Here is a 14,176-nt window from a genome sequence, read left to right as displayed (position 1 = left end):
TGTACACTGCAAGTTGACCTAATGCCATATAGCATTTTTCACCTGGAAAGCACTTTTTTGTACTTTCATTTCACCTTTCAGGATCAAGCCTTTATAAGTGAACTTGTTGACTTAAAAAGAAAGCATTGAGGAACATTATTCGTCAACATCAAAATGATTATGGTTAATATCATAAATGAGGAGACAATATAAGATTCCAATCTGAGAGCTGGCAGCATATGGGTGGTTTTTGTTTTACACACAAGCAAATTTTTACTTACTTAATAGAGGGAAATAAAATATATACTACTAACTGCAAGGGTGGAGTCATAAATCATAGGATGTCTATAAATAAGAAGATACCACATGATTACTACGGAGTGATATAGTAATGACGACATAGCTAGCTTGCATTTCACAGGGAGAAAAGCACATCTGGCACACTGAAGTAACTTACAGAAGTATACAACTATGCTTCACTTTCAGAGGAGTAACTTTACCCCAAAGTGGAGTGACTTATACAGATCGCATCCTGTTTGTGCTTTACTTAATACAGAGGAAGGTCAATTCATATTGTAATTAACATACTGCATGACTACTTTAAGAAAAGATGCTGTTAGCTGTTTGCAGTCTCTGTAATATCTGCAACAAATTTGTAAGGACTGATTATTGCCTATTACCAGGGCCCGAAAGTGGGACTTCCAAGTTAAACAGCTTGAGTACCACTTGAGTAAAAAGAATCAGTTCCTATAGGCACTGTTGACAATCCTTTAGGTATTATCATTAGGTAGGGATGTATAACACAAATATATAGTGGGTCATATTTTTGACAGGGAAAGATGAGATAAAGGCAATGACTGGTCACAAAAACAAAGCAGAGAAGAATTTAAACAGTTTTATAATAACTCAGCAGTCTAGGGTGCCAAATCATGGCACATACCCCTGCATCACAAGCCACTATCTGTATACAAATTACAGATGACTTTATGCCATGGGATGGGGTCCTACAGGATGGCCATGATCTCCCCAAGGCTCCCTTACTGTGTCAAGTTGGCCCAATGGGCACCCTCTATTCTTGCCCACCATGTCTTTGATTGAATAATTGATAGGGAAGCTTCCTTAAAGTCCTCTTGGACACAGTCTTGCTTGATTCTCCAGAATCTGGGGGGGGGGCGGGGGGGGGTCCCGCTCCAAGACAGATGTCACAACAGGTGTTTCAGGGCAACCTAGCCTTATGGGCGATGCATGGCTCCAGCCACCCCTTTACCATACCCCAAGCTTTGCAGATGGTAACAATGTTGTTTGGTCTAGGCCTTGTTGCAATTTGGCCCCTTTTTCCTCTCTGGGCTCTCCGCAGTCCCACCCCACACCGCACTGGCGCTTGGGCTCTTCACAGCCCACCCCGCTCTGTTCCTCACAGCCCTGCAAAGTACTGCGCATTCTCTGGTGCCTGAGGTCCCCATGCTGCCGTGGGCTCCCCCTGTGAGGCCTCCTCCTTCCCCTAATAGCTTCACCCAAACCACCGGTCTTATACAACAGCAAACAAAACAGCCCCTGGGCTGTAACTTAAACTCAAACTCAAGCTGCCCAGCTATAACACCATTCAAACCCTACCGGGGAATACTCAGTCCCACAACAGTATCAGGAGCTGCTTATGCAGTCAGGCCTCTCCCCTTTGCTTGCTCTGGGAAATCTCCTTCCCCCCTTGGCTCCTGGCAGGGAACTGCTTTCCTAGCCTCAGCCCTGGGGTTTATATATGAGCCAGGCCCTGCCCTCCTCCGTCAGCTGACCACTGGCAGGTGTGGGCCACTTGCTCATTCTGGCTGCCCTAATAACCAGCAGCTGGGGCTTTCAACTCACTGCTAGGGCTCTTCCCCTAGCAGCTTCAGTTCTGTAAAGGAGCAGGGCAACTTGGTGCCCTGTGACACTTTACAATAGCTCAGTGATTCTCAACCAGGGTATCATGGCACCTGGCATACCCTGAGATACTTTTAAGGGTGCTGTGGGGCTCCATACAGTGTTAGCACTGGTAGGTGTACAAACATGATTCACAAGATAAATCCAGAGATTTCAAATAGGAATCCATGTTATCAAAAACATTCTGAACTGTTGTGGATTTTCTGAGTTCTCCGTAACAGAACAGTTGCTCTGTTAGTCAACTGAAAACTAAGAGCTGGCATTTTTCAAGGGGTGCCTTGAGTCTAAGGGATGCATTGTATCTGAAAAGGTTGAGAAACAATGACAAAAATTAAAGCATTGTAATATTTAATCCTTGCTCAGGAGGTACACATAGTGAATCTGTGGAGAAACTTGAAGTCTGCTTTATCCCCCACCCCAAGTCCCAACATTCACAAAACTGCTGAGTTATCTTGTGTATTATTGTTTTTTAAAATACATTTGTTTACTATGTTATTTTCTTTTGAATTAATCTCTGTCTTCAAAAGCAGTCACCATACAAAAAACAATTTAAAGTCCTTTCAATTACACACAACAGTGAACATGCAAAGATAATAAACTACTGCATTTCAATTTCAAATGTTACCATTAGCTTTTCGTGTTTCAAAGTCAAAGCTGTGGGAGTAAGTGAGAAAGATATGATGCATTTTAGCAGGCACAGTGATGCTCAATGAAAGTATTATGCTGTTACTGGAATGCTTGTTTAACTAAAATCATAATTATGCTATGCATAATAGTTACATACAGTAAAATTATGGCATGCTTTTGTACAGGTACTTGGACAAAAATATACAGTAGCAACTGTTTTCTATATGACTACATATGTATAAGGGAGGGAGAGCAAGGTCATATCATATTATGAACCTTACAATCTCCAATTTAATAATACATAGGTCATATCACGGGTTACAAACAAAGCTATAGATTAAAAACTTTCTTTACAGGAATTTCTGCAAATTAAAAAAGAGGGTGTGACATCTTTTGAACATGCAGTTTCATGGCAAATTATTATTGCTACAAATCTTTAAAAAGTGAACATCCTGGCAGTGTCAGGCTTTGAATGGAAGCAGTTAACATCCCTTCCAAATAATGATAAATATTTGACAATTCCCTGCAGCAATGTGACTTCTGTATGTGACAAGGATTCCAGACCTTACAGTTAGCAAGAAAAATAAATGCATAGATGTTAGAATGTGTTGTAAAAGCCACATCCAACTTGTAAGTTCAGATTCATTTCCAAATTCAAGGATGCTCTACTAAGAATGTCTCTATCTTCTTGATGTAAGCTAGGGGAGCATGGACTGGAGATAATTGAGGAGAGAGGTATAGGTGCATCTGTTGATGACAGAATGGACATAAGCTGTCACACTGGTGCTGCAGTGAAAAAAATTAAAGAAATCCTTGGATACATTAGACAGATCATCTTCACCACAGACAAGAAGGCACAGAGGTTGAGAGTATGATCACCCTTTGCAAACATGGGTGAATATAAGGAAAAATAACGTTTTATGCTAAAAACACCACCAGAATAAGACCAAACAGCTAAACACTGTCTATATATAAATTTAAATGAAATATTAGAATGAGACTTTTAACCATCAGAGAAGTGATGTTTGATTAGTCTTCCAAGTAAAGCAGTTGGAGCAAAGAATCTGAATCACCTTAAGACAGAACTGAATACATTTATGAGAGGAACGGTATGACAGGATAGGGAGTTCTGGCTCAACAATCAGCCTGCGAGATGTATGGAACCTGGTATTTGTAATCCCCATTTTGTGGTACAAAGGTGACTACCCTGCAGGGTAGGTACTGTCTGGTAATCCAATGCTTACCGCTTCAATAAAGTTAGGATTTTGTTGCTCCTGCTGATACTTAGAAAACTCAGAGGTTCCTGGCTAAAGGGTTTTGGTTGACTGCTCGGGGTCATACAGACTGCCATATCTGGGATCAGAAAATAATTATTGGCAAGGAGCTGTAGTCTTTTTCCTAGGATCTTCTGAGCACTAACCCAAGGGTGCTCATGGCAGTACACATGGCACAAGTGGCATGGGCACCCTCTGTGTGTGGCACATGGCAGACCAGGGAGGGGACAGGCAACACACACACAGATAGGGCAAGGAGCAGAAAACAGAACAGCAGATCAGGCAGGGATGACAGGGCAGGGAACAGAAAGCAGAGCAGCTGATTAGGTAGCAGAAGGGGACTGGAGTGGCACTTGGAAAGGATGTGGCGCTAATTCATGGCAGGCCTGCCAAAAAGGTTGGCGCTTACTACATTAGCCAATTACTTCTCTGTAATTAAAATGGCAGTGCCCCTGTCAACTATGTTTTTACCTGCTGCATGCCATTGGGTATTTGTAATACTTCAGGTATACTTATGTGTTTGAGTTTGAAATGGCAATTTAGGGACTCCCTTCAGTAAATGATTGTGTGTGAACATAAAGGATTGGACCCAACATCCCAGAAGGCTCCTTCCAATCCTCAATTCCACGAGCAACATCCTTTAGACCACAGTCATCAAAAATAGAGCTCATGGGCCAGATTCAGCCTAAGGAGCCCAATCATCAAGTCAGCAGTGCTGTCTGAGAGTCTCAGACTAGCCCTACACACCACAAGAAGCATGCGCTGGACCCAGGCCTATGCAGTGTACAGAACCCATCAGATACATGCTACACATGGTGCCAGCACACACATTGCACGCAGCACAAGGACCAACCGGGGGCATGCATTGTACAAGGCACATGACAGTCAGAGAGCACACTGCTTAAGATGTCTACACCAGACCAGTTCTGAATGCTGGATCTGGGGCTGGTCTCAATCAGGACCATACACCAATCATATGAGCCTGATCCAGTGCACAGAAATAGTCTGGCAGGAGCACCACATGTACTGCGTACCCAAATCAGTCCTGCATACCATGTGCAGTACAGCCCCAAGAGCCACCCCGCATGCTGCATGCCATGTATAGGGTCAGGGTCAGTGCATGCTGCATGTGATACTCAGGGCCGGGCCTGGCATATGTGCTACAAGTAATAAGCAGGACCAGCCCAGGGCATATCTACATGCAGCATGCATACCAGCCCAGCCCTGTCCACTGGAGCCAGTATGTAGACCTGGTCTGTGGCCCCAATCCATGAAGCCATATGAGCTTGACACCCCTTAGTTTTCTTACCCACTAGGCTCTTTGTATGTAACTGGCACAGAATCTACTACTGCATATTCTACCACCCTCCCAATTTCAGAATTAGGATTCAGAATCACATTTACTCAAATCCAAGACAAGGGTTTCTTCAGCATTTAAGATGGAGAGGGAGCTCCTCATCCTGAATTTGCATACAAGTTGATAGTGGGGAACAGTGAGCTGCTGCAGCTCCATCTCTGACTCAAAGTTAGGACTGGAGCTGAAGCTGAGGCCCACCCCACAGCTGCCTCTGCCCATCCTACTTGTTCCCCCACTTGCCCCCCTGCCTTTTTCCCTGCCCCTGCTCCCTCTACCCCTTGCTTTCCTCTCCACTTATCCATATCCTTTTGGCTCAAGCTCCAGCAGGGCTCTGGTGCTTGGTCTGGCCCCAGCCTGGCCTGGTAGCAGCAGTGGAGGTGGCCACAGCACCAGCACCCAGACAGCACTACTGCCATTGCAACACCTGCTGCATGGCCAGACTGGGTTCAGAGCAACCATGTACTTCATGCCACAGGCTGGAGCCCTGCCAGAGCTCAAAGATAAACAGTGGGAGGGAGGCAGCAAAGGGGACCAGGTAGAGGGCAAGTGCTGGGAGGGCAAACATCAGGGGGGACAGGTTTTGGGGCCCACAGGCAGCAGTGGGGGCAAGTGGTGGCAGGACAGGCAGAGGGGGCAAAGCGTGTGGGGTAGGGTAAGGTGCAAGCAGCTTGACTCTTCTACTGCCTAGGATAACTCATACATGTTCAAGTCTAAGCATTTTAGTAGCCTGGTTTATTTCAACAAGACTACTCTTCTGTTTAAAATTAAGTACGTGGTTCAGTGCTTGTTATAAGGTACAGTTACTTCCTAATTTAAAACAAGGAAGAAGACCCAAGAGGTAAAATTTTCAAGGCTCGCCCCCCCACCCCCATGCCATTTGCAAAATCTCAGGCCGCATCACACTTCTCAGGTGCCAAATCTGTAATTACCTCAATCCAGCTACAAACTATTACAGATAGCTTCTTCCCCTCTCAGCACTTATGCGAGGTAAATAAAAAAAATTGTAACAAATTGAAAATTGCAGCTCTGAGGGCAACAGGAAATTGAATGTATATTTAAAAAAAAAAGTCAAGGAAATTGAACAGACCTGATTATCTGTGATTTCATTATTTGAGCTCATATTTAATTTAATTAAATAAAACTAATTTCTGAATTAGCCACAGTAAAGGCTGTAGAGAACCCGGGGGATCTCTCTCCAGAATACAGATCCAGGATGCCTCAGAGCGCATTAGATTTTGCTTAAGCTTTCTTGACAGATATGCATCCTGGCTCACTGCAGCCTAAGCCGTCAGGGGTTTTGTGACTATCGAAAGGTACTTTCATTCTACAGCACATATTACCATAGCAAGTGAATATCTCACATTCTTTTAATGCATCCATCACCGTTTGGTTATACAAACGTCTGTCACAGATGGTATAAGTACAGTGGGTTTTGCCTCAGGAAATCAGACTACCCGATCTCTTGCGCATCCTTCCAGCCCTCATTTCTATGATTTTGCCCAGTGCTCATCAAAACTTACACTTCAAATGTTCCCCAAATTGTGGGTTGGCTATCAGAGAATGCAGCTATAAATAAGGCACAAGGATGAAATAGCTTAAGTTGAGTAATTACATTCTGCCCTTGCCTGAGCAGCTCCAGGGAGCAGCTGCTGCTATATCAACTTGTATTACCTACAGCTAGGAAAGGCATCAGGGATCATGGCTATGTCTACATCTGAGAGAAAAAATCGTAATTCCTCTGGGAAGCTACAAGTGACAAGGCATTTCCATTCACAGATATTATCTGATAACATAGACATCAGTGACCCCAAAATTGCAAGTCACATTAATAACAGCAAGATTGGCACCAGCAGTTCCTTACAGCTTTCTAGCATCCACCACTGTCCCCTCTGTATTACCTGTATTTTTATTATTTAGTTTGTGTTACTATTATAAGCAAACTTTTTTAAAGGATTCTAAGGCACTTGGAGGTTTAAAACAATTGGAAGAGCAGTTAAAATGAATACTTACCTTTCATACCAAGGCATTCACTCTCATCTGGAATCCACAGCTTATCTTTAACAACCTAAGGTGAATACAAAAGAAAAGTAACTGCAATCTCAAAATCTTATTCACCAAATATATGCCTAGTACTGCTTAGTCTCAAATTGAAACTGTGCTTTACAATAATGCAGTGACCTCTGTTCTTTACATGCTGAAGCTCTGGGGAGGGGAAGAGGCAGAAACTACTGGACAGAGTACTGGACTTGTAGGCAGAAGGCATGGGTTCTGCTCCTGGCCATGCCACTGATCTCCTGAATGACTCAAGCCAGCTCTGTCCAACTGGCAGCCCATGGGCTGCATCCAGCTACTGATAAGGCTAACCGGGTCCAGCAATACTGCCCACCTCTGGTCCAGCTCTTGATGCCGTCCGCCTCTGGGACCTGTCTCCCACAGTCAGGGGCAGTGACATGTAGCATGGGGCAGAGGCAGTGGCTGCAGCTCTGACTTTCCCCGAGCCCAGGTCAGGGCTGAAGTCACAGCCACCTGCCACCCCACCAAATACAAGATAAAGGGATTCCCCCTCACCCCCCCGCATTGAATGGGGAGGAAAACTTCATCTTGAATTTGAGTAAATATGGTATTTATCTGCCTATTTATTTACTGTATTCCAATATGGAACTTCATATTTTGTATTACCCATATATAATTAAACGTGAACCACATAGAATTAAATATAAGCACGCAGAACCAGAACAAAGAAGACATGGACTGGAACAGCTTGCTTCAAGGTAAACGCAAGTCCTATCTGCACCAACACAGCAGATCAACATAAATACACTCATGGGAATGTTAATGCAAACTGGTCCTTTGCCAATGAAACTTAGAGAACAGAAGCAGCAATACAACTAAACAAACAAGATTTCAGGCACCTTAATGAAAAGTCTACATATAGGAAATTAGAAAACAGTAGCTGATATTAACAAGGACCAAATTTAGCTTCTAGTGAAATCTGTTTAAAATTGGTCATTTACTTCCATGTTGAACACAATCAGGGCATGTCACTCACATGCAGCCTTATGAAAGTGCATCTTTTAAGCATTATATTGTGTGTGCATCCACTGCAAAAGACAAGAAAATGTTTCTCATCTTCTCACCTACTGCTCTACTCTCTGCACTGAAATAAAGGCCCTTGGTACTGTCACTGCTGCCCATGATCATACCACTCAAGTGCAGCACGAGTCTATAACAGGGGTGGGCAAAATGCGGCCCGGGGCCAGACGTGGCCCGCCAGGCCATTCTATCCGGCCCACTGGGCCCCTAAAAAATCCAGAAAATTAATATTAATCTGCCCTGGGCTGCCTGTCATGTGACCCTTGATGGCTTGCCAAAACTCAGTAAGTGGCCCTCTGCCCAAAATAATTGCCTGCCCCTGTCTGTAAGGTGTTAAGGCAATGAGGGCCAACCTTTTAGGTAGGCATGCCGCAAATTAGCCCTGCACCCTTGATTTGTTTTTTCATTTTTGTTTTTCATTTGTTCCTTCTTCAGACCTTCCATTAATTACACTGCTGGATCTATTATTCCCCATGTTGTCATATTAAGGATAGATCTGGTGAATGAAAGTAGATCACCCAGTCTATGACCAGATCTTGAATCAGAAACTCTGCCCAGAGGTGTGAACAGACAAGTGACAGGAAAGAGGCCCTGTGCTCCCTGGGGAGCCCCGCTGGGCAAGAGCCACCTTCCTGGTCAAACAGATGGTGAGCATGGGTAGGGCCAGGAGGTGGCTGACCAAGAGGTCCTGGGACTTGGTGAGGCCTCACAGGCCTTTTGAAATGCCTTTAGGAAATCACAGGCCTAAACCCACCAAGTAAAACTATAAGTCTCCCTTGGCCACTAGTGACATGTCACTAATTCCTTGGGATAAACGAGAAGAAAGCAAGTATGGGAGCAAAGGTTTAAAACAAGTGCACCAAGGTGGGGACCCCAAGCAGAGCACACTGGATAGTGCACACTGGCCGTCGAACGAGTCCAAGGAGCCAGCGGACACTACTCAGAAAAACTGCCCAGAGATGTAAATGGTCAAGGGACAAGAAAGGGGCACCAAATTCCCCAGGGGTCCCTGGCCACAGCCTCCTTCTTGGTCAAGTAGACTGTGATCTTGGCTAGGGCCAGGAGGAGGTTGACTGTAAGGTCCTGGACTGGGTGAGGCCACGCAGGAAAGTTTGTGAGTTATGAACATTTCTAAGTCTAGGTCTGAATCTGCAGACCTCACTTGCCCTCGCTTTGTGGCTCTTGGTTTTCTTAGGCAGCAGCACCACGGAGAGGTTGGCCAGGACCCCACCCTGAGCAATGGTGACTCCCAGCAGCCCCTTGTTCAGCTCCTCTGCTGGGAAAGGATGCAAGGTTTCCTGTCATCCCAGGCAATGGTCCCAGGATTTCAATGAAGCCGCGCCTCTATGGCCTGGCTCGATAAATGGCAGTCCTTTGGTCCTTCTGCCCCGTGCCACAAAGGCAGCAGTTTTCCGCCTGCGGTCCAGGGTCTGCAGACACGTCTAAGGGGTCTGCGACAGATGACTGGGAAACCCACACTCGCAGTTCACCTCCATTTGACATTTCCCAGGGGGCCGGCAAAGGATGCAAGGTTGTCCACCAGCGCAGCGAGGTCTGGCGGAGTTGCAAGGAGGCCCCGACGGCGGGGCGGGGGCGCTTCCCCGCTGGCGGGCAGGGCGGCCCGGCCCGGGGCTGCCCCACGCCCGCCCGGCCGGAGGTGAGCGCTCGCGGCCCCTTACCTGGTGCGCCGGGCCCGGCGGGAGGCGGCGGCGCGGCGGCGGCGCGGGGAGGCCGGCGGCGGGACGGGGCGGCAGCAGGAGCAGGAGCAGCGCTCCCGCAAAGGCGCCGCCCGCCGCCGGCCGCATGCCCGGGCTCGGGGCAGCTCCGCGGCCTGCAGAAAAGTTTCGCAGCGGCAAAGCTGAGCCAGGCGCCGCCCCGCGCCCCCCTCTCCCCTCTCCCCGCCGGGCCGGGCCGGCCGGGGCGGGGCCGGCCGGGGGCTCGCAGCCCCCGCAGCATCCGGGCGCCCGGGCTCCCCGATGGCGGGCCAGGGCCAGCCCCCGCCCGGCGCCTGCCTGCGGGACGTGGCGCTGCGGGGCTCGGCGGGCTCCGCGCCGCTGCTCCCCGGCCTGCTGGCCCCCGCGCTGCTGCTGGGGGTGGCGCTGGGCGCCGGGGCCGGGCTGCTGCTGGGCGTGCGGCGCATCCGGCCGCTGCTGCACAGACAGGTACCGGCCACCCTCGCCGAGCGCCGCCCCGGCCTGGGGTGGGGCGTGTGCGGGGCCGGGTGCGGCGCGCAGCGCTCCTCGGCCCGGGGTTTGCACCAGAGACGTGGGGACCCCCGCGGTACACCCCGCTTTGGGTCGGCTTCGCCCCCACTTTAAAGCCTCTAGTCCGGGCTCCAGTCGAGGTCAGGGCTCCCCCCCGCTTCCTCCGCAGGAGTTAGCCCCTCTCTTTTGAACGGTCTAAGCCTTCCCCCGGCCCAGCCAGCCTTTCTTCGGCCATGCTGCTCTTTATTAGCTGCTGCTGGGCCCACAGCTCCTGTTCCACAGCCTGGCACGGCATTGGAAGGGGTTAAAAACAAAGTTTAAAGTTTGGGGGACTTTTTTGCTTCAGTCTTTAAACTTTACTGGGTCTACATTTTTTGTTTGTTTGTTAGTTTTTTCCTTTCATCTGACTAGCTAGGGGCCTGGGCCTGTACATGTGAGGAAAGCTTCTAGTTTTAACTGGAGCCACAGGCGGTGGACCGAGGTGGGCCACCCAGGCTATGGCCCGACCAACTTTTAACACGTTAATGGAGCTAGCTGTGGAGTTAAAAAAAAAAATAGCTATACAGTTTTAGCCAGAGTAACAACTGCAGATTTGTGGATTATATAAATGAACGTGCTACAAGTTGGTCGGGCTGTGACCTGGGTGGCCCACCCCATTCCACAGCCTAGGACTGCAGCCAGATATTAAGTGTTGTTTTTATACGTGATGATGCCTCTCACCCTCTGCACCCCTCTTTCCAAAATTTTGTGTCTGCGCGTGGGTATCCATCTGCATCCTGCTTCCTACAAAACTGCAGGGCGCTGGCCTGGATCCTGTCCCCATTTCTCAAATTTCTACTTTGACAAGTTTTGGTTGTTTGCCTTTCTTCCCCCACCTACGCCCCCATCAAGCCCTAACAGTGATTCTCAAGGTTTTTAGACTAAAGGCATCCCATGCTAAGCCCAAGCCACCCCTTGGAAAATGCCAGCCCTTATTTTTCAGTTGTTTCACTCAGGAAAATAATTGTTTTATTGCAAAGATCTCAAAGACCAAAACAGGTCAGAATTTTTTTAATACTGGATACTTATTTGAAATCAGTGGGCACTTCTGCATATGCTCTGGAAGTCAGGGAGCGGCACTTTAATTAGAGCAGCTCCAAAAGCCGCTCCAATTAGAGTGCTGCCATGTCTTGCGTATCAGCATCTCCATACTTAAAAATGGTGGCAGGAGTGCTTGAACTAAAGCTCATTTAAGAGGCTTTAGGTAAAGCACTCCCTTCTGCCATTTTTAAGCACGGGGATGCTGAGACACGGGACACCGGAGGCTGCTGGAGCACAACAGTCGCCATGCTCTGGCAGACATGAGTAATTGAGCCCTTTCCGACGTGTCAGAGCTGACTCCATGCTCATGTGTAGACACCCATTGGATTTATCTTGTCGATCATATTTGCTTACCTGGTACTTATAACCCATGGCATCCCATGGTATCCCTGAAAGGTTCTGCAGCTAAATGGCTGGACGTGAAGCCGGCAACAGTGTGGACTCACTGTGGCTGCTCCACCCAGTTCTGCGAGGCCCCCCAAAGTGCAGGGCCTGGAGCAGTCACCCCAATTTGCTCCGCCCAGCAATGGCCCTGCTTACAGTAGTACATCGTGATCAGCAATACTTCAGATTTTTTATTTGTCCTGGATGCCACAAAAGCAGTTTCTTCTATTCTGCCAGACTATAGTGAAATAACTGTACTGTAACAACAGATCCAGCAATTAAATTCGTCTTGGTCCATTTGGATTTTGGCACCAGATAAACTGTAACAGTCAAATCGCAGTTTTCACTTGCAGGTATTCGGTTCCTTTGAGCAATAGGGGTGTGTAGACGAAATGGCACCCTAAATTGAAGCGGTGCATTTTTTAAAAGACCACTTCAGTTTTACGGCTAATTAAACCCCCATGTCATGGACACACCCTGCTGACTTACCTGCCTCTCTGGCAAGGAGGGGAGGGCAAGCTGCTGGTGGGCAGAGCGGTCCCTGGGCTGTGGGGGTGAGCTGGTGGTTCCCTCCACGGCAGCAGCGCCTGTCCCAGGCAGTACCCACCCACAGGCACCTGGCTTAAGCAGTCCCAGGGAGCACCACAGCCACAGAGGGAAGCACTGGGCTCCCCATGCAGCTCAGGCAGGCAGGCTCCAGGGAGGGGAAAAACAGATTAGGCTCACCGTTTCTCTTTGGCAAAACCTGCTTTCCCAGGCTGCTGCCAGGCTGCCTGCGGGGCTTCCTGCAGGGTTGTGGAGCTGCACTGAGCCTAGTGCTTCACTCAGCTGTCTGGCAGGAGGAGTTTTAGTTTCCTGCACCCCGAGTCATTTAAGGCACATTATGCTGCTGAATTTCCTACAGTGGCTGGAATTAATATGCAATATGCCACTGACACATGCAAATACCATTAAAGCGGTGCAAAAACATTTAGTCCTCTTTAAAGTGTCGTGCACGCACGCCTCTCATTTCATCTACACATGGCCTATGATACCGTTTAGATAGAGTAAGGGTTTCAAACATAAGGCCTGTGGGCTGGATCTGACCGGTGGAACTTTTGTATCTAGCCCACCAGTAGTCCTGTGCCCTCAGCTCCATGCTGCAGCCTGCTCCTAGCACTGCCACCCAGCCAGAGTGCCATGCAACTCCATGAACACAAGTGTATAGTGGCACAGATCTGCATTTGGCCAGTGCTCCATGTTGTTGCATGCCCTCAGCACCTTGCTGATGCATGCTCCCAGCTCCAGACTCCCTGAACATGATTCTGTGTGAAAGTCTAGTCAGTCGCAGTGCCAGGGATGTGTGGCAGCATGGGTCCGGGATCCTGCCAAGGTACAGAATCACACAGGGGCATGCAGCAGCATGGAGTTCTGACTGAACACAGATCTGTGCCACTCTGCACCCCTGTCTCCCTGCCACTGCCTGGGCAGAGCTCTGTGCTGCCACATGCCCCCAGCACTGTGCTACACTGATGTAGCACTGTGCAACTCCAGGCCCATATTGGTGCCCAAACAAGGCCCCGCAGATTCAGCTTGGGAGGAGCCCCCCACCCTCCAAATCATGCCCAGGGCGAGTTTGACACCCTTGGTTTAGGGGCATTATGTGCAAATGTCAGTTATGTTACTTATGAGACAAGCCAAGTACCTGAATTAAAATTAGCTAGTTCAGACAAGCTGTATAAAATCAGTGTTGCTAGGAAGAGGGTGTAGTTAGAGAACCTGTTAAGACTGATAGTATCTTCCACTGTCTTCATTCTGTCAAGAAAGTGAACAGCCTTGGGGTCCTTTGAGACTTCTTGCTGCCTTCTAGATAACAAAAAGCAGCTCTCACCAGACATACCATATTCCAGCATCAGCTTGGTTGAAAACATGCCCTCTCACAGCCGTTGCAGAACTACAGTTTGTGAGTAGTTTGTAAATCAGTTTGCAGGTCAGTTTGCCACTTCTGTCTTTGAAGGAGAACCTTTCAGGTGAGCTCTTTCTTTCATTAAGAGTAGCTAACCTACATATATTTAATGTGAGTAGCTAAAACTGAAGAGTTAGACCTATTACTTAAGCCCCTAGCTTAACTAGAGACCCTGAGTGAGGGGGTCACTAGGGGGTTGCCTGAAAACTCTTTCTTTCCTCCCTTCACTGTAAGCTTGGTGAGAGGGACCAATGAGCAGCAAACAGGCCAGCTTTCAGGCAAGTTTGCTAGGGAAGGTCTGGTTGGAGAGCGGGAC

General features: G+C 48.1%; 2 protein-coding genes across 2 annotated transcripts in view; one reads left to right on the top strand and one right to left on the bottom strand.

Annotated features, from left to right (window-relative positions):
- EVC2 (EvC ciliary complex subunit 2) overlaps positions 1-7,197 on the bottom strand; it is a 181,904-nt gene extending 174,707 nt beyond the window's left edge. The window contains exon 1 of the mRNA XM_090035570.1: positions 7,165-7,197. The gene's annotated coding sequence lies outside the window, so the exon portion shown is untranslated. The remainder of the gene's footprint in view (positions 1-7,164) is intronic.
- Positions 7,198-10,129: 2,932 nt separating this feature from the next.
- EVC (EvC ciliary complex subunit 1) overlaps positions 10,130-14,176 on the top strand; it is a 117,138-nt gene continuing 113,091 nt past the window's right edge. The window contains exon 1 of the mRNA XM_090034493.1: positions 10,130-10,409. Coding sequence (XP_089890619.1) covers positions 10,224-10,409 — 186 coding nt within the window. The 5' untranslated portion in view covers positions 10,130-10,223. The remainder of the gene's footprint in view (positions 10,410-14,176) is intronic.

This window comes from Crocodylus siamensis, chromosome 2, assembly GCF_052110815.1.
Source record: "Crocodylus siamensis isolate JL-2025a chromosome 2, ASM5211081v1, whole genome shotgun sequence".
In the NCBI taxonomy this organism is placed as follows: Eukaryota; Metazoa; Chordata; order Crocodylia; family Crocodylidae; genus Crocodylus; species Crocodylus siamensis.
This window is presented reverse-complemented; position numbering and strand designations above follow the sequence as displayed.